General features: G+C 59.6%; 1 protein-coding gene across 2 annotated transcripts; it reads right to left on the reverse strand.

The window, feature by feature from the left end:
- Positions 1-6,195: 6,195 nt before the first annotated feature.
- CHIT1 (chitinase 1) lies at positions 6,196-17,058 on the reverse strand. 2 transcript variants are annotated; one of them, XM_070055116.1, is made up of 11 exons: positions 16,850-17,058; positions 16,051-16,189; positions 14,013-14,214; positions 13,526-13,582; positions 11,860-12,025; positions 11,532-11,656; positions 10,821-10,944; positions 9,272-9,457; positions 8,866-8,973; positions 6,983-7,109; positions 6,196-6,592 (listed from the first exon to the last, which is right to left on the reverse strand). In XM_070055116.1, exons 2-11 carry the CDS (start codon positions 16,073-16,075, stop codon positions 6,348-6,350), a joined length of 1,365 nt encoding a protein of 454 aa, XP_069911217.1. In that variant the 5' UTR covers positions 16,076-16,189; positions 16,850-17,058; the 3' UTR covers positions 6,196-6,347. The 2 variants fall into 2 exon arrangements, with proteins under 2 accessions (XP_069911217.1, XP_002717503.3); XM_002717457.5 differs by having other exon boundaries at positions 16,051-16,080; positions 16,850-17,057.
- Positions 17,059-17,143: the final 85 nt, after the last annotated feature.

Genomic DNA, 17,143 nt, shown 5'->3' on the forward strand with positions numbered 1-17,143 from the left:
AGGGAGAACTGGGAGGGGTCCTGCAAAGCCTTTGATTGGATTTGATTTATTATTGGCCTGGGAGACAGCTGGGAATGGCGCGAGCGCCCTGGACGTGGGAATGGGTGGGGCTAGGGCCATCCTAAGCTCCCACGATGTCCTCTGCCATGTGTGTGTGGGGGGCACAGAGGAGTGACAGGAGCGTTTGTGTGCCCCTTCCTCGCCCCCACCCTGAGCAAAACAAGGTGAGGCCCAGTGGGCCGTCGGCAGCGTATCTGGTCAAAGGGGGCTGGCCATTCTCTCTTGGCTCGGGTTCCGGCTGCCAGGAAATGGGCATCACTGCCAGGAAAGGGGAGTGGACTGAGCACAAAGAGCACTTGTCAATCAGGAATGCCCCTCAACCCCACACCAGGTGGGGGCAGGGCCAGGAGGAGGGGGCCCCGGGCACCTGTAGCCGCATCCTCTGCTGGTGGGGTAGGTGCCTCGGGCGTGCATTGCCTCCTTGCCGTCGCCGTTCCGGACGGCCCCTGCTGCTGCAGCCCGGGCCCCTCCTGTTCCCTCCAGACCCAGCAACCTGGGGCCCTGGAGCCAAGGGCCCTGTTGCTGTCCCACGTGACAGCCAGGGGACAGTCACTCTGAGGCCGTCATCGCCTGCAGTGCAGGTGCGGGGCAGGGCAGAGGAAGAGGGAGGGAGGAGTGGAGGGAGCTGGTTTCCTGGGCCCGGGTCCCCCAGGGACCCCTTTGGGCGTCTGTGGATTCCTCTGGGAGGAGGTGAGGGTGGTGGCTCTGTAGGGTCAGGGTTTCCCGGCGTCTATTCATGGGCCCTGCACCTACAGCAGTGTGGGTCCGCCCCAGCCGGCTCTATGGGGTCTGACCCCACCCTCTCAGACTGCTTGGGAAGCGACAGATGGAAGGAGGAGATGGCAGCCACCTCCCTGGTTTCCTCTCAAACAGGGACTCTTAATGTGGGACACAGAGATGCTGAGTTCTGCACAGACCCAGAGCTCGCTGTACCGCTGCCTCCTGGCACGCTCAGAGCCAGCAGGGGAGGAGGGCGGGGATGACGCAGAGTTTTGGCTCGGCCTACTTAAGGAGAAAGAAGACTCCGTGGTCCTGTGGCTACCAGACCCTGCATCAGCAGCTACAAATCACCCTCAAACACAGCCCGGGGCCAAACCGGCCTTCCTGGTGGCTGCGACCAAATGTTCAAGGAACAGAGACATCCTCTGGACACAACTCTTTCAGGAATGGGAAGAGGGAGCCTCCCAGCCCATGTATGGACGAGCAGACGCTGGTGCCCCAGATCCACGGAGCACTGGCTGGGTAAGCATCTCCACCGGTACGTGGGCTCCCGTGCTGTGCACAACACCCACATACGGAGAGCAGGACCACCCACACACCAGCCACAGTCAGGAAGAGAATGCGACTTTTACAAAGGGTGCAACTTACAAGAGCAATCAAAACTAAAATATCTAGAAATATGTTTAATAAAAGAAATGTTAGATCTTTAAGAAGAAAATTATAAAATTGTATTAAAATACATTTAAGCCCCCGGTGCTGTGGTGCAGTGGGTTAAAGCCCTGGCCTGCAGTGCTGGCATCCCACATGGGCGCTGGTTTGAGTCCAGGCTGCTTCACTTCTGATCCAGCTCCCTGCCAATGTGCCTGGGAGAGCAGCAGAGGATGGGCCAAGTACTTGGGCCCCTGCATCCTCATGGAAGACCCGGGAGAGGCTCCTGGCTCCTGGCTTCTGGCTTCGGATCAGCCTAGCTCCAACTGCTGCGGCCATTTGGAGAGTGACCCAGTGGATGAAAGATCTCTCTCTTCCTCTCTCTCTCTCTCTCTCTGCAACTCTGTCTCTCAAATAAATAAAATAAATCTTTTTAAAAAATACATGTAAGAAGACAACTAAGCAGAGCTATCCCATGTTTTAGAGAGGGAGACTCAGTATTATAAAGATGCCAATTCTACCCCAAACTGACCTGCAGATTTAATGGAACTCTAATCAAAATCTGAAAGGAATTTGGCAATAAAATTCCAACCTGTCCATGGAAAAGCAAGGGTTCAGAAGGACTTGCCCTACGAGGTATCAAGACTTCTTACACAGCTTTGGTCATGAAGGCAGTGGATTCCTGGAGTAGAAGAAGGGAAAACAGAGCACAGGAATAGAAAGATACTCACGGTCTGCAGAAATCTGGTTTTTTCAGACGGCCTCAGAGGTTCACATGAAAAGCGTAGATTCTTCAATAAATAGCACTAGCTCGCCACAGTGAGAAGTAAAATGGAATTGGATCCTAACTCCCAGCACACTCAGGTGTCAATGTCAGAAGGGTTAAAGATGAAAAGGAAAAAAAAAGCAAAACCTGCCAGGCTTTCAGAGAATGATATAGAAAAATATCTTTTGATCTCACATGAGAGGGAGAATAGGAACCATAAAGCGTAGGACTGCTACATTTGGCTGCATTGAAAGACAGCTGCATTTGAACCAGAAAGAGGCAAATGACCCGACAGAAAAATGGCAAGAGACACAGCGGACTAGTCACGCGGCTTACAGGCGTGGAGAAGACGCTGAAGCCAAGGGGGAGCTAGGGAGGTGTGAGTTTAGATAGTGAACCAGCATCTTCTACGCCTCAGGAGTGAAGCAGGATGAGAGTGGTGAGGCGGGGGGGGGGGGGTGGGGGGGGTGGGGAATTCTGCAGCGGGGAGGGGCCTTTCACAGCCTCTTTGGGAAGACACGTTGCCTTCCCTTGGTCAGCTTCAACACACACGCACCCTGCCGGCATCGTGGTGCAGCGGGTGAAGCCACCGCTCCCCATGCCGCATCCCATGTGGGTGCAGGTTTGTGTCCCGGATGCTCCACTTCTGATCCAGGTCCCTGCTAATGTGCATGGGAAGTCAAGGTAAACGACACAAACGCCTATGCGGTGGTAAAACTGCAAGAAAGCACCAGGGACCCAGTCAGAGGGCTGTGGGCCGCAGAAGCTCCCAGCAGGTTTCTGAAGATGCCGGGACCTCGTTTCTCTACGACTGGGGCGATGGTAGAGACAAGGAGTGCCTTGTACACAGAGAATTTAAAAACCCGGTAGTAGCAAAGCCAGACTCGTCCTCTTGTGGTGATCCCCGGAGACCGCAGCTCCCAGCAGCACCAGTGGTAAACCTCCTGCCAGCTCCGCTCCAGCCTGCTGCCCCCACCCTGGGCGCTCCCGCCCACAGGGGTGCTGGGGGGCCCCAGTCACCTCTGCACCCCGCCCGGGCCCCGGCATAGCTCCTGGCACGTGGTAAACGCTCAGGAAAGGCTTCTTGTTTTTTTATTTTATTTTATTTTTTGACAGACAGAGTGGACAGTGAGAGAGACAGAGAGAAAGGTCTTCCTTTGCAGTTGGTTCACCCTCCAAAGGCCGGCGCGGCCGGCGCGCTGTGGCCGGCATGCTGCGGCTGGCACACCACGCTGATCCGATGGCAGGAGCCAGGTGCTTCTCCTGGTCTCCCATGGGGTGCAGGGCCCAAGCACTTGGGCCATCCTCCACTGCACTCCCGGGCCACAGCAGAGAGCTGGCCTGGAAGAGGGGCAACTGGGAGAGAATCCGGCGCCCCGACCGGGACTAGAACCCGGTGTGCCGGCGCCGCTAGGTGGAGGATTAGCCTAGTGAGCCGCGGCACCAGCCGGCTTCTTGTGTTAACGTTAGTAACCGTGCATGCTCAGGTAAACCGGGAATCCGGCATTACAGGGGGCGAGAGCTGTGGCAGGAAGGGAGCTGCGGGAGAGGGGGACAGAGGTGCAGGTGGACCCCAAGCCCCGCCCTGACCCCAGTGGTGAGTGTCTGTGCCCTTCAGGGCTGGCCTGGCACAGGGCAAGCCTAACCCACACGCCTCTGCAGTCTGCAAGAACGGTGGTGGAGAGGAGAGAAACCAAATGTGTGTGATTTGAACTCAGTGGAAGAGGCCAGCCAGCTTCGAGGCTTCAGCCTGGAAAACCTCCAACCCGGTGCAGAACCGACTTCTGCTCCTGAGAATAAAGCAAGAAAAACATCAGAGCTGCTAAGCTCCAGAATTTATTGCATTTCAGACGTGGTCAGGGAAGGAAAGAGCCCATTACGGCAAGGCCCGGGGGCAGGCGCTGTGGCACAGCCGGGTAAGCCGCTGCCTGTGACGCCGACATCCCGTATGGGTGCAGGTTCAAGTCTCGGATGCTCTGCTTCCAATCCAGCTCCCTGCTAATGCACCTAGGAAAGCAGTGGAAGTTAACCCAAGTGCTTGAGGCCCTGCACCCATGTGGGAGGCCCGGAAGAAGCTCATGTGGCTTTAGTTTTCGAATAAATAAATAAATCCTAAAAAGAAAAAGGCAAGATCCCTGCCCTTAGGAGCTGGAGGCCTTGGAGGGCAGTCCCCCCTCCACACAGATGGCCACAGCAGAGCGGAGTGGACAGCACGTAGGGTAACAGGGGAGTGGCCAAGGGTGCTGGGGGCCCCTAGGGGATGCTTCCTACAGGGGGTGACCTGGGAGTCTGGTGGGAAGAGGGGGAAGACACAGCGCAGAGAGGTGGTCAAGCAAAGCCTGGCCTGCTTGGGGTCCCCCGGTGACCCGCTGGGACATGTGTCACGACACAGGACGTGGGTACCCACGTGGTGGCTTGTCCAGCACATCATCGTATGAGATGAGCGTCTCTGTACATCTGTCCCTTGTCAGACTCCCCCCAAGAGACTGCCCACCCCCAGAAGACCCCACCAAGCATCCTGCCAGACATTCCGTGTGTGCTGAGTGACCCCGAGGTCCCCTGGGGTCCAGTGGCCACAGCTGAGCACAAATGACTAGGGTGGGCCTGAGCTTTCTGGGTGAGGGTGGGTGTCTGGGGTCCCGCCTGAGGAGCGGGCATGGCTGAGGTTATCGGTGGCAGCTGGAGGTGATAGGAGACCGGGTACTGACAAGGGCTCTCAGTGCTGTGACAAGTGGGGACCTCACTCTTTGAGCTGGGGGGCACATGAGAAGCGACAGAAAGGGGTTCCCAGGGGAGACAGGTGAAGCCCACTGCAGTGCTGGGACAGAAGCAGAGGGAGGAGCAGGAGGGAGACAGGTGACAGGGCTGGGAGGGGGCAGGACAAGAGGCGGCCTGGATGATGAAAGGGGGCAGAGGGCTGTTGGTGGGAGGGCCCCTCTTGCCAAAAGGAGGCGATTGGCTCATTCTGAAGTCACTCAGACCACACAAGGCAAAGCAAGGCCAGAGAGGGAGGGGGACAGGGAGTGCTGGCCGCCTGTCCCCTTGGTTCCCCTCTAACAGAGGAGGAGGCCGGGGGTTTGTTTCGTTGCTTCAAGTCATATGGCCAAGGAGCCAGTGGGCCAGAAGCCACCGGCACCTGTGTGGGCTCGGCCACTGCCCTGTGGAGAAACTGCCCCCAGACTCCACTCTGAGAAGTGAGGGAGCTGTCGCTGGACGTGGACGTGGATGTGAACATGGACGTGGTACCCCCTCCCCGGGACCGCAGGGGACGGGTGCCTGTGTGAAAGCAGAACAGGGACCAGCGGGGCAGGGCAGGGCGGTGTGGTACATGGAGCCGGCGTGGCTGGGACCTTGTCGCTCACCTCCCTCGTGCCCACCTGTCCCCATCCCAGTGCCGCACAAAAACCAGCTGGGGGTGACACAGGGCAGGCTGGAGGTGGTGTGCAGATTCTCTTCACCTATGTTGGCCAAGGTGCCACCCACGGCGGCCAGGAATATCCAGACTGATCCTGGCTTTTCCAAGCAGCCGTGTGCAAATCCTCTGGCCCAGCTGGGCCCCTTTTGCCTTCATTCTGGACTCAGAACAGGTTAGGATCTGTCTTCAGTTTAAGCATCTGTAAAACGGGTATGATAACTGCTCCCGCATCATCTGGCTAACGGGAGCTGGAAGTGAGCCAAGGCAGGCGTTAGCTGAAAGTGAATGCCGACAACCTGAGTCCCAGTTCTTCCAGTAACGCTCTCAGGGGCAAGCAGGGCACTGAAGCTGGGAAAAGCTCTTCTCTGCTGCCATCTAGTGTGCACTTGGGGAATGACATTCAGCGGGAAACTCCAAGGTATTCTTGGATGCTGACACCTGTGCCCTGGAAGCTGCCCACTGGGAGGTGGGCCCATTGAGGCGAGACCTGGCACACAGAACCACCTTCCCACCACCTCCTTCTGGCTGCCTAGGGCTGTTTCTGAGCCAAGAGGGCACTTAGGGAGCCTATGTAGGACACCACACATGGGGGAATAAACCAAAGATTTATTTTGCAAGTGAAAGAGACAGCCCAGGAGGCTGAGGCCAAGGCTGAGAGCAGAGAGGCCTGCAGGAGGCAGATGGCAGCCAGGGGAAGCCAGAGGCAGGCATGGAGCCATCGCAGGCCCAGCTCGGGGCTCAGCTCCAGTTGCAGCATTTGCAGGACGGGTTGAACACCAGGCCCGGCGGGCAGCTCTGCTGGAACAGCCGGCCCCCTGCACAGGTGTAGAAGCTGGCCCGGTCCTGAGGGTTGGGGTACAGCCCGTCGGCTCTGCCCTGGCAGAAGGCACCTGGTCCAGGGCTGGGGTCCCGCTCAGGTTGAGAGGGCTGCCCTGGGGCAGGGACTCCAGGCTCGGGACGACCGGAAGGCCCATCGGGAAGACCTGGGAAGACAGAGGGAGTCAACCAAGTCCCCGCAGGGTAACCCAAACCCACAGGCCACACACGGAGGCGGCGCCCCCCACGCCCACAGAGCACGGCCACACTCCCCGATAAAGGCGGAGCCCGCACGCAGCGAGGGCCTTGGGGTCTGCACTGCAGGCGGGGTGGGGGCTGCTCCTGGGCCGAGGACCTGGCGTGGAGGGGCCCCGGTTTCCACACCCAGGCAAGTGTTGCCACAACCCAAGCAGAAGGAAAATCGTTTCAACAGCTTCCTCTGCTCCCGGGTGCAGCTTGCGAAGCTGCAGTCATTGCCTCAGAAAGACTGGGGACTTGCGCTGTGCCCCCCACCCCGAGGGCCACCTCTGGCCCCTGGTCCTTGCCCCCTGACTCACTCAGCTCCCGGTGCAGCGTCTGGATGAGGGGGTACGGGCCCTGGTTGCAGAAGGAGCCCCGGAAGTCGTCCAAGTCCAGTGTCCAGACCATGGCCCCGCCAAGCCCCATCTGCTTGAGATAGCTGGCCTGTGGGGGGAGGGGCGGAGGGGGTCAGCCGGGCCCTGGGCTAGGCCCCAGCCTCCTCACCTTGGCAGGCCCTGTGGGTTCCAGCACCCCCAGGCTCAGGAGTGGCTGGAGCTTTGGGGGCAGCCCTGGGCTGGAGGCCAGCATGGCTGACTCCGGCCCCTGCCTGGCAGGGTCGGGGTGGGGTGACCATGTGGTCACTCCTGGTCAGGCTGCCATGTCTTTGCCTGTTGGGCTTTCCCCCAGGAGGCCCAGCTCTCAGACTCACCTCAAGTGCTCCCCACAGTGGCCCTGCACCACGTGCCCCCGTCCCCAGCCCACATCTACCCTCCTAGCAGAACCTGCCGCCATCAGTCCTGCGGGTGACTGATAGGGGTCGCACGGCACTGCTCCCCCCTCAAGGGGGAGGCAAGGGTGCATGCACCAGTCACAGTGACCCCATGAGGTTAAACTGGAGGAGCCGCCACCTGCGAGTGCTCGTTCCAGTCCCAGCAGCTCCACTTCCCATCCAGCTCCCTGCTACTATGCCTGGGAAAGCAGCAGAAGATGGCCCAAGTGCCTGGGCCCCTGCACCCATGTAGGAGACCTGGATGGAGTTCCTGACTCCTGTTTTTGGCCCAGTGCAGCCCTGGCTGTTGTAGCCATTTGGGAAATGAACTGGCAGATGGACGATCTCTCTCTCTCTCTTCTCTCTGTCTCTCTGCCCTTTAAAAAAAGATTTATTTTATTTATTTGAGTTACAGAGAGAGAGAGAGAGAGGTCTTCCATCCACTGGTTCACTCCCCAAATGGTTGAAATAGCCAGAGCTCAGCTGATCCAATGCTAGGAGCCAGGAGCCAGGAGCCAGGAGCCAGGAGCTTCCTCCGGTCTCCCACGTGGGTGGCAGGGACCTGAGCACTTGGGCCATCTTCTGTTGCTTTCCCAGTCCACAGCAGAGAGCTGGATTGGAAGTAGAGCAGCCGGGGCTCAAAGGGGCACCCATGTCAACTGGCAGCCCTGCGGGCAGGGACTTTAACCTGCTGTGCTACAGCGCCACTCTGCCTTTTGAACCAATCAATCAACCTAAAATACCATTAAACCAGAGCTGGAAACTGTGCACCGCCTCCTGCACTGGTGGTGTTGCTGGGAGCGAGCCTGGTGCCACAGCGGAGCTGGCACACCTGCCCTCGGGCCACGGCTGCCGCTGGCTTAGGTCACTGCTGTGCCACGTTGCTAGGGTTACTTTACAGTGCCCTCCTCCTTACTTGTGTAAATAGGCATTTGCTGTGCCACAGAAGGCTGGGGTGTGGCAGAGGCTGTGTCCTCTGGCTGATCCACGCTGCCTAAGCTTGCGCCAGAGCCCTCTCTAGGATCCGTGCACAGCGAGGGAACCTGATGTGCCGTGTGCAGATCAGTAAGTGATATGTGATCGCAAATGAGCTACAGCCTCGGGCCGCCAGAACCGGTGGTCTGTCATTTGAAAATGCACCTAGTATTGCCAGCGGACTGAACAAAATCATGTCCCTTGCCCTCGTATTTCTCCCCGCATCCGTGGGATTAGCTTATATTTAACAAATGCAGATCCTTTAGAGAGAGCTACTCGGTACGTGTTGGTTGCTGTGTCTTTTCTTGATGCGAAGGTGTTAGAGGCACAGAGTGCTGTCACGGGGACATTTAGCAGGAGACTCAGCCTTGAAGGGTTCTGACTGCTGTCATTCAGTGTGATTGACAGACCCCAGGCCTGCCCGGACCACCCTCCGCCCTGCAGGCTGGCACTCACCTTGGCCTTGAAGCTTTCCACATCATCGAAACCCACCCACTGGTTATCCCGGAAGACGTAAGGCACCTTTTGTTCGTTGATTCTGTGCGCCGCCTTCCAGGAGCAGACCTGCAGGGACAGAGGGCAGTCCGGGGGAGGAGGGAGGCACCGGCCTCCCTTCCAGGAAAACCCCAGCCCGAGGAAGCCTGGGGGCGTGGGGAGTTCCCCATGGAGGGACCCAGGACCCTGAACCAGCTTAAGGTCCCCACCTTAACGATGTATCCATGATGGCGGGGACCTGGAGGAATTCACCTCCCAGGAGTCTCTGCACCTGACATCCTCACTCAGAAACTGGGAGAGGGAGTCCCTCCCCTCGCGGGCAGCCCCTGCCCCCCACGGCACCCAGGGTGGCCATGGGTCTTCCTACCTCGTAGTAAGCCAGCACCCCTCCATCCTTGGTGAAGGGGCCGGGGGCGCCAGGCCCTACAGCTGGGGCTCCCACTCTGGTGTCCGACGAGGAGGCCAGGGTGAAGGATCGCCCGTAGGCGGGCATGCCAAGCACCAGCTTGCTGGCGGGGGCCCCCTTCTGCAGCCACAGTCTCACGGCAGCGTCCTGGTGGTGGGGAAGGGGGCTGGGTCAGCATGTCCTGCCTGCAGCCTGTGTCCGGTTGTCTGAGGCTGGGGGTTCCGGAGACAGAGCTGCACTCCTCAGGCGCAGCCTCTGGGCCTTTACCCCTCTCTCCTTTCCAACCTGCCTTGAACCCTACCCCCCAGTGAGAGAAGCTGCTGGTGCTGTGGCCAAGGGGCACGGATTCTGGCCCTGTTGCCAGGCAACACCCTGGATGTGGGGAGCAGCCCGGACTGGACTGAGTTACTGGAATTAAGACTTATTCTATGCATCTGCTCTCCCACAATATGGCGCTGGGAGAGAAGTAAACAGCTTCCGCACAGCTGCCTCCAGTTCAACCAATAAACTGTAGGACTTGCTCCTGATTGGAGAGCAGCGTACTCGGCGTGTGGGCAGCCGAGTTAGGATTGGCGGAGGAGGACTATAAAGGAGGAGAGAGACGGCATGCACCAGGAACATCTAAGGGGAACATCTAAGGGAACACCTGTGCAGCCCCCAGAGAGCCGGCCGGCGGTGTGCCGCTCCCCTGCGGAAGTGGGGAATGTGGCCAGGGGGAACTGCCCTTCCACGGAGGTGGAAGGGATAGTAGCCAACCCGGGAAGAACCAGCAGCAAACCCGGGGAGGGCCGAGCAGACAGGGGAACAGCGCAGGGTCCTGTGTCGTTCCTCCACGAAGACGGGGAGCGACACCTGGACACATCAGTGAACACAGCAGACGGAGATCCCTGCCTCACCCACCCTGCTGGGCCTCGGCTCTCCTGCCAGGGAAATGGACATAGTGGAAATGTCCATCTCTGCGGGTTTTGTAACAGTAATCGGCTAGACCGCATGTCTGGCACGACGCAGTACCCGGCTGCCTCCCCCACCCCCGAGCGAGTCCCTCCTGCGAACGTGTGTGACCCCACGTAACCCTGGGCTGTGACATGTGTTGAGGGAATGACAGTGAGGAGCCTCCCCCAAGCCCGGACGCCGGCTCGCTTTCCTGAGGGCCTGGTGACTCTGCGCCCCCGTAGCACTTCGGCCCAGTGTGAAACACAGCGTCCACTCTGATTACTCCCCAGCAGGCTAGAGCCTCCCGGGGGCGGGGCGCAGGGCCCACGGCTAAGCTGTGTGACACTTCTGGGCGAATAGAAGAGAGCAGGTGCCTGTGGGACTGAAACCCACCTGCTCTCAGCTCGGGGCCTTTGTGCCTCCCCACTGGGGGGGGATCAGGCGTGGTGTGGAGTACGGGTGCCTGGTTCAGCAGCCCAGCGAGGGGCACTCGGTCCCCCCTCCAGCTGAGGGCCAAGGCTCCCTGGCCAAGCTGGGTCTGCTGTGTGTGCCGCTGGCCGTCACCCCCGCCGCTCACCACGTTGTACTCAGCGGCTGCGCCGCTTTCCCCCTGCCTCCTGTAGAGGGGGCTGTTGTGCCCTGTGACCTTCTCCCAGGAGCCATGGAAGTCGTAGGCCATCAGGTTGATGAAATCCAGGTTCCTGTGGGAGGCGTGGAGCAGGGTGAGGGGCTCGCAATGGGGGCTCTCTTTCCATTCCCCCCGCCCCCACACAGTGTGAGGCCTGGGCAGGGACCCTGGCGTCAGAGGTGGGGGTGAGCCCGGGCAGAGCGCTCCCAGCTTGAGTCATTGGCACTGTTCCCGCTCTGTGTCCTCGGCACCTGGGGCCCTCCCTGCCCACCCTGGACCCCTGTGCTGCATGGGAGGGACTGCCAGCCTTGCGTTAACCTGGTGTTCACCCAGTCCAGGCTGCTGCGGGCATGTGGGGAGTGAACCAGCAGGTGGGAGACTCTCCCTCTCCGTGTGTTATTAGTAGTAGTAGTAATAACCAAAAAACCAAAAGTGATTTCCCAAGGGAGAGGGTAAAGACCCACAGAGAAGGTTCTAGAACTGTGGGGTGGCAGACATGGCGAGCAATGTCTTCCTAGATGTGCTGGTCGAGGGGCGGGGCTTTCCCAAAGCGACACTTCAGGGGGACTCCATCTCTACCCCTGTGGAGGGCAGGGTGGGGGGCCCACTGCCTGGGGCCCCTCCCACCTCAAGGGTCCAAGTCATTCCCCTCCGACTCACGCAGCCAGCTTGTCCACCTCGTATCCAGTGTCCACCTGGCTTCTCGCGTTCGGGACGGCTGCACTCAGAAGGAGTCGCTCCTCCCCGGGGGCCCGGGCCTCCTTCTGGAAGGCATTGGCCAAGTCCTGCAGAGGTGGGGGGCAGCTCAGGGTAAGCACGGGGCAGGTGACCGCGGCCCCACGGAGCTGTTCATGCTCAGGAGGCTGAGAGCTGAGCACAGGGCTGGTCTGTGCTACACGCAAAGCACGGGATCCTGGGGGCCAGCAGCTCCCCTCGTGTGTGGGGGGTGGGCGCCACTCTGGGTCCCAGGGCAGATGCCCGGCCGTACCTGCACCAGGGCTGTGAAGCGCTGCTTGTCAGCTGCTGGGCTCCCCCTGCTTCCCGGGAACTCCCAGTCAAGGTCAAGGCCATCGAAGCCATACTTGCGCAGAAACTTAATGGCGGAGTTGACAAAGATCTGACGGGTGCCGGCTGTGGCCACCATTTCTGTGAACCTGAGAGAGGGGGAGACTCAGCCTGCCATGGCCAGGCAGGAGGCTGCCGTCTCCGTGGACAGACACCACTGGGACACTGGGACGCTGGGACACTGGGAGGGACACTGGGACACTGGGTGGAGGCCAGGTGGGCTGGAGAGGTGCAGGGTTCTTCGCGGCTGGTTTACGGCCCTGGGGTCAGCTGAGAAGTGCTTCCACCCAAACACGGACACCACCAGGACCCGCTGACTTAACAGGGGTCCTGCTTCCTCAAACCCCCGCCCCCGGGCCCCCTTAGCTTACCACCTGGCCTGGAGCGTGCTGCTCCCCACCGCCGCCCGCACGGGGGCTTACAGAAGAACAGGGGTCTGTTTCCGAGTTGAAGATGAGGAGAGAGCAGCACAGCAGGCTTGGCAAGACCCCGGGGCAGCCTGGGAGCCTGCTGTGTCCCCTCCTGGCGGGTCAGGTCAGCCCAGTGGGCTTCCTGCCAGTGCTTAGCTCAGAGGGCCTCGTGCTTCTCCTGTTACCACCACCGCTCTTCCAAACCCCGCGCTGCCCCTGGAACCACCGCCCGCACCTTGCTCGCTCGGGCCCTGTCAGAAGTCCCTGCAGCAGTGGGTGTTCAGCCCGGAGCCTGAGATGCCTACAAACCAGGGCAGAGGGCCTGGGGCTCCCGCCTGGCTGGCGGCCCTCTCAGCGGCTTGCTCATGTGGACTCTAGGTGGCAGTAGTGAGTTCCTCGCGCCTGGCTTCAGCCCTGCCTGTCTTTGGGGAATGAACCGGAGATGGGAGCGCTCTCTGCCTCCCTCTGGGTCTCTCTGCCTCTCAAATAGACATACAAATTTGAGGAGGGGGAACAATTAAAGACGTCCCCTGGAGCTTTTGCAGGTGTTAAGGTCTTTGTAGACGGGTTCTATTGTTTATTTTTATTATTTTCTAATTAAATTTAATTTTATTAACAGCAGCAGTCCTTAGTAAAAGGTGTGTGCTTGGGAACCCCTACATTTCAATGAAAAATCTGTGCGGAAGCCTTATTTTGAGAAAATGAGTCACAATTCTCGACAGATTCTTTCAAAAAGCTCAAGATCCAAAAAAGTTGGGAACCAGAATTTCTGGATTTTCTAGGAAAAGTCTAATTCCAGATATTCTATTCTGCTGTCTCCACAAGTCATCATAAATGTCCCGGAAATGCCAATATTTTGGCATCCAAGCTCAGTGTCACAGATCGCATTTTATAGCCAGGAGTGGAACAAAAATTCCTTCTCACCCCAGATGTCCCCTTTCACAGCCCAGACACGGTCGCTGTGCTGGGTGGGGTTCGCGGGTCGGCCCCCCTCCCCACTCCGTGGAGGAAACAGCGAGATCTGCGGTCAGGAGCCTCTGTGCTGTGTCTAGATCTTGTGTTTCTGCCTGGACTGAGACAGCCTGGTGACAGCTCCTCCCCCCCCCCCCCCCGTCTCCCGCCACCGCACCAGGTCCCCAAACAGGGACCCGGCCACCCAGGTGCCCACAACCAACTCACTTCTGAGTGCCAAAGCTCCAGCCCCCGACGGCTAACAGGGTCTTCAGCTTGGGGTTCCTGGCAAAGACAAGAAACAAGCAAAACTCAGCTTGCCGACTCCCGGGGCGCCCTGGAGGACAGTGGGGTGGGGTGGGCCTGGGGTGAGGATGCTTCAGTCTCTGTGCACCCCGTCCTGAGCCCTGGGGGCGGGGCAGAGGGGGAGCCCTTTACTGGGAAGGAAGGGGTGAGTCCCTGACTTCAGGGTCTGCGTGTGTAGACACAGAGCTTATCCACAGGTGGGAAACGGGTTCGCCATCCTGATCCTTGGACCCGGGTGCCCCTTAGGATGCCGAACCCATCCCTGCTGCTTCCAAACAAGCCCAGGAAGGTCCAGGGAGGCCGTGCAGCTTGCCCAGAGCCACCGAGTGGGTCCCAGGCAGGCTTCCGGCTCTGAGATGACACTGGGGGTCCCTGCCCCCACCCAGTCCCCTCCTCCCCTGCAATGCACCTGCGCTTCAGGCCGTTGAACTCCTGGTAGAGCGCAGCGTCGTTCCACTCGATGGTGCTGAGCTCGTGGTTGTTCATGCCGGCGAAGGCGTAGATGAGGTGGGTGCACAGGCCGGGGTCCACGTCCCTGGGCAAGAAGCGACTCGCCCCCTCTCGGTACTGGGCCCAGTTGGCGAAGTAGCAGACCAGCCTTGCAGCAGCGCCTGGCCCGTCGGGACGAAGGAAAGAAGTGGCCATCAGACGGGCCTTCTGGGGACCGGCAGACTCTGCCCCAGGGAGCAGGGGCCTCATACAACTGGAGGAAGCCAAGGACCCGGGCAGGGATGGTGTTGGCTGGGAGGGTGTTTGGTGCAGTGGGTAAAGTGCTGCTCGGGGCAACTGCACCCCACATCATACTGCCCCGGTTCTGCTCCAGCTCTATTTCCAGCTCCCTGCTAATGTGCACCCTGGGAGGCAGCAGCTGGTGGCTCAGATTCTTGGGTCCCCAACACGCATGTGGGAGGTCTGGATGGGGTTCCAGGCTCCTGGATTTGGCCTGGCCCAACCCTAGCTGTTGTGGGCATCTGGGGAGTGAACCAGCGGATGGGAGCCCTGTCTAGCTCTCTGCCTTTCAAGTCAATGAAAAGAAAGAAATGTTTGCTTTTGTTTGGGCAGCACCTCCCAGACAGGAGAGCATTTTGAGAGGCCAGGATCCTCAGAACCCCTGGGGGTGGGGAGGACCCTGCCACCACCCCCACTTCCTGGGCTCACCAGCTGGGCACCTGCCCCACTCAGCACCGCTGTTACAGTGGGTGCAGCAGGAGCTGGGCCCCAAGTCTCCTGGTCTCTTGTGTCCTTGAAAGTTGCTAGGCTCAGAGCCCAAGTGTCCCCAGGGCTGGGACCTTGTGGGCTGGGATTCCCCCTGCCCCAGCTAGAGGCCTCTCTCCAGGCCCTGAAACCTCCCAGGGAAGGCAGCCCCCGTGCGAGGCCTGGGAGAAACAGGACATGGCCCGTCCTTCTGTTGGAGTACTTCTCCCACATTCATTTCAATGCAAACACACACTCAGGGCAGGCACTGTGGCACAGCGGGTAAAGCTGCCGCCTGCAGTGCCGGCATCCCAAATGGGAACTGGTTCAAGTCCTGGCTGCTCCATTTCCGATCCAGCTCTCTGCTATGGCCTGGGAAAGCAGTAGAAGATGGCCCAAGTGCTTGGGCCCCTGCACCTGCATGGGGGACCTGGGAAAAGTTCCTGACTCCTGGCTTCTGCCTGGCCCAGCTCCCACCTGTTGTGACCATTTGGGGAGTGAACCAACAAATGGAAGATCTTTCTCTCTCTCCCTCCCTCCCTCTCTAACTCTGCCTTTCAAATAAATAATTTTTTTTTAAAAAAAGCATTTGCTGCCTTGCGTTCACTCGCTGTCGCCGCCCATCTTTCGAGTCTGCTATCATGTGTGGGAAGACTGCTGGGGGCGTGGCCATTTCCAAGGCTGTTCACTCCTGGGAGGCCAGAGGGGGCATGTCCACCCCACATCATAGCCAAGCATGAAGCAGGGGGCACTCAAGGGACAAGGGTCTGAGGGCTCAGCCTCCCGAGGCCAGTGACACCTGGCCAGACGGCAGCGTGGGAAGGGGGCCGGGGTCCACATGGCTGACGGTGCCCTGGCGATCTCTTCTGTTTCCCACAGGAGGGCACCCCGTCCTCTGTCTCCCATGCTCCGCCTCCCAATGGTTCAACAGAAGCAGCAGTGCTGTCCTTGCTAAGCCACGGGCCGGAGAAGACGTGGGGGCCTCCCCTCCAGCCACTAGAGTCTGCTGCAGGGGGACGTCGGCACTGACAACTTGGGGCGCTGTCACACACTCAGGGGCCGTGAGGGCACAGGGTGACCTGGAAGAGGGTCACGTGGCCGCTGGCCCTGGGGTGGGCAGGGCTTCGGCTGCTGGGGAAGGAGGCAGGGGCCTTTTCGGGACATGGACACCCGTGGGGCTCGGCTGCTGAAACAGGAGGGCCGGGGACGGGGCTGAGGGGAGCAAGTCCGGCCTGGAGGACCAGGGCACTTACCCCACTGGGCCATCAGCAGAACCATGAGGCCTGGGTGACACAAGAGAGAATCAGAGGTTACCGCGACGTCATTGTCACTGCCCCGGGCCTGTGAGCTTTGGGGGAGGTCTGGCTCTGGACAAATCAAACTTCCTCTTTCCTGAAGTGAAGGCAACACGGGGAGGAGACATCTCACTGCCACGTTCATTCACAACAGCCAAGGAATCAGCTGGGGCTGATGGATGAACGCATACAGATAAGGCATCTTGTCCAGCCATGTAAAATAGGAAATCCTGAGGTCTGAGCCAAGCGAATGGAACTGAAATCATTGTTAGGTGAATGGAGGGAGCCACACACGGAGAGACGAAGACGGCACCTTCTCTCTCCCACGTGGAAGTTACGTCATGGCCCCCAGGCTGCCCTCTTGTGGAAACCGATGCGAAACAGAAAGAAGCCCTGGGCGGTGGCGCTTCTTGGGTAAGGCCCAAAGCAGGAGCCCATGCAATGGGCCAGACCAGAGCTCCCTGTGCTGGGGGCTCTGACTGCGAGCTCTCCTGAGCGGAGGAGGAGGGCTGCCCCCAGCCGGTTTGAGATAAGCCTTCCCTTGCAATGCTCGTGGGCTCAAGGAGCTCAAGGGGAGCCCACAGGAGGGGGATGAGGGACCCGGAGCCAGGAGGAGGGGGTGAGATGGACGACCACCCAAGCCCCTCTGAGCACCATCCCCCACTTCCTTGCAGATGTAGCAAGGAGCCATGGCCATGACCTCCTCCCACCCCACGGCTCCCGAGATCCAGCCCAGTCTCCCTGACTGCTCACTCACCTGCCCAGACCAAGAAGCGCGCCATGACGGAGGCTGTGTGGCAGAGGTCAGCCCCAGATCCTACCCTACTCTTATCTGGCTGCCTGGTCCCAACCCAGCCATGAGTGTTGAAATGAGGGCACCAAGGGTGGTGTGTGGGGAGGCAGGCAGCAAGCAGCACAGATTGGGCAAACCTGACACAACGACCTTTAGCAATTCTGTCTTTTCTAGAACAATCACAGGATGTAAAGTGGGTTCTCAGTGTTGCCAAACTGAGAGTGGAAAGTGGGAAGTGTTCGCCCCCTCCTGCTGGAA

This window comes from Oryctolagus cuniculus, chromosome 13, assembly GCF_964237555.1.
Source record: "Oryctolagus cuniculus chromosome 13, mOryCun1.1, whole genome shotgun sequence".
Lineage (NCBI taxonomy): Eukaryota > Metazoa > Chordata > Mammalia > Lagomorpha > Leporidae > Oryctolagus > Oryctolagus cuniculus.

Excerpts from the sequence above, each read along its gene's own strand:
- CHIT1 (XM_002717457.5), bottom strand. The coding sequence starts at position 16,874 with ATGGCGCGCTTCTTGGTCTGGGCAG. Across the intron at positions 16,081-16,849 it reads GCGCTTCTTGGTCTGGGCAG|GCCTCATGGTTCTGCTGATG; the intron begins GTGAGTGAGCAG and ends TGTGTCACCCAG. Across the intron at positions 8,974-9,271 it reads GGGTGCTGGCTTACTACGAG|GTCTGCTCCTGGAAGGCGGC; the intron begins GTAGGAAGACCC and ends CTGTCCCTGCAG.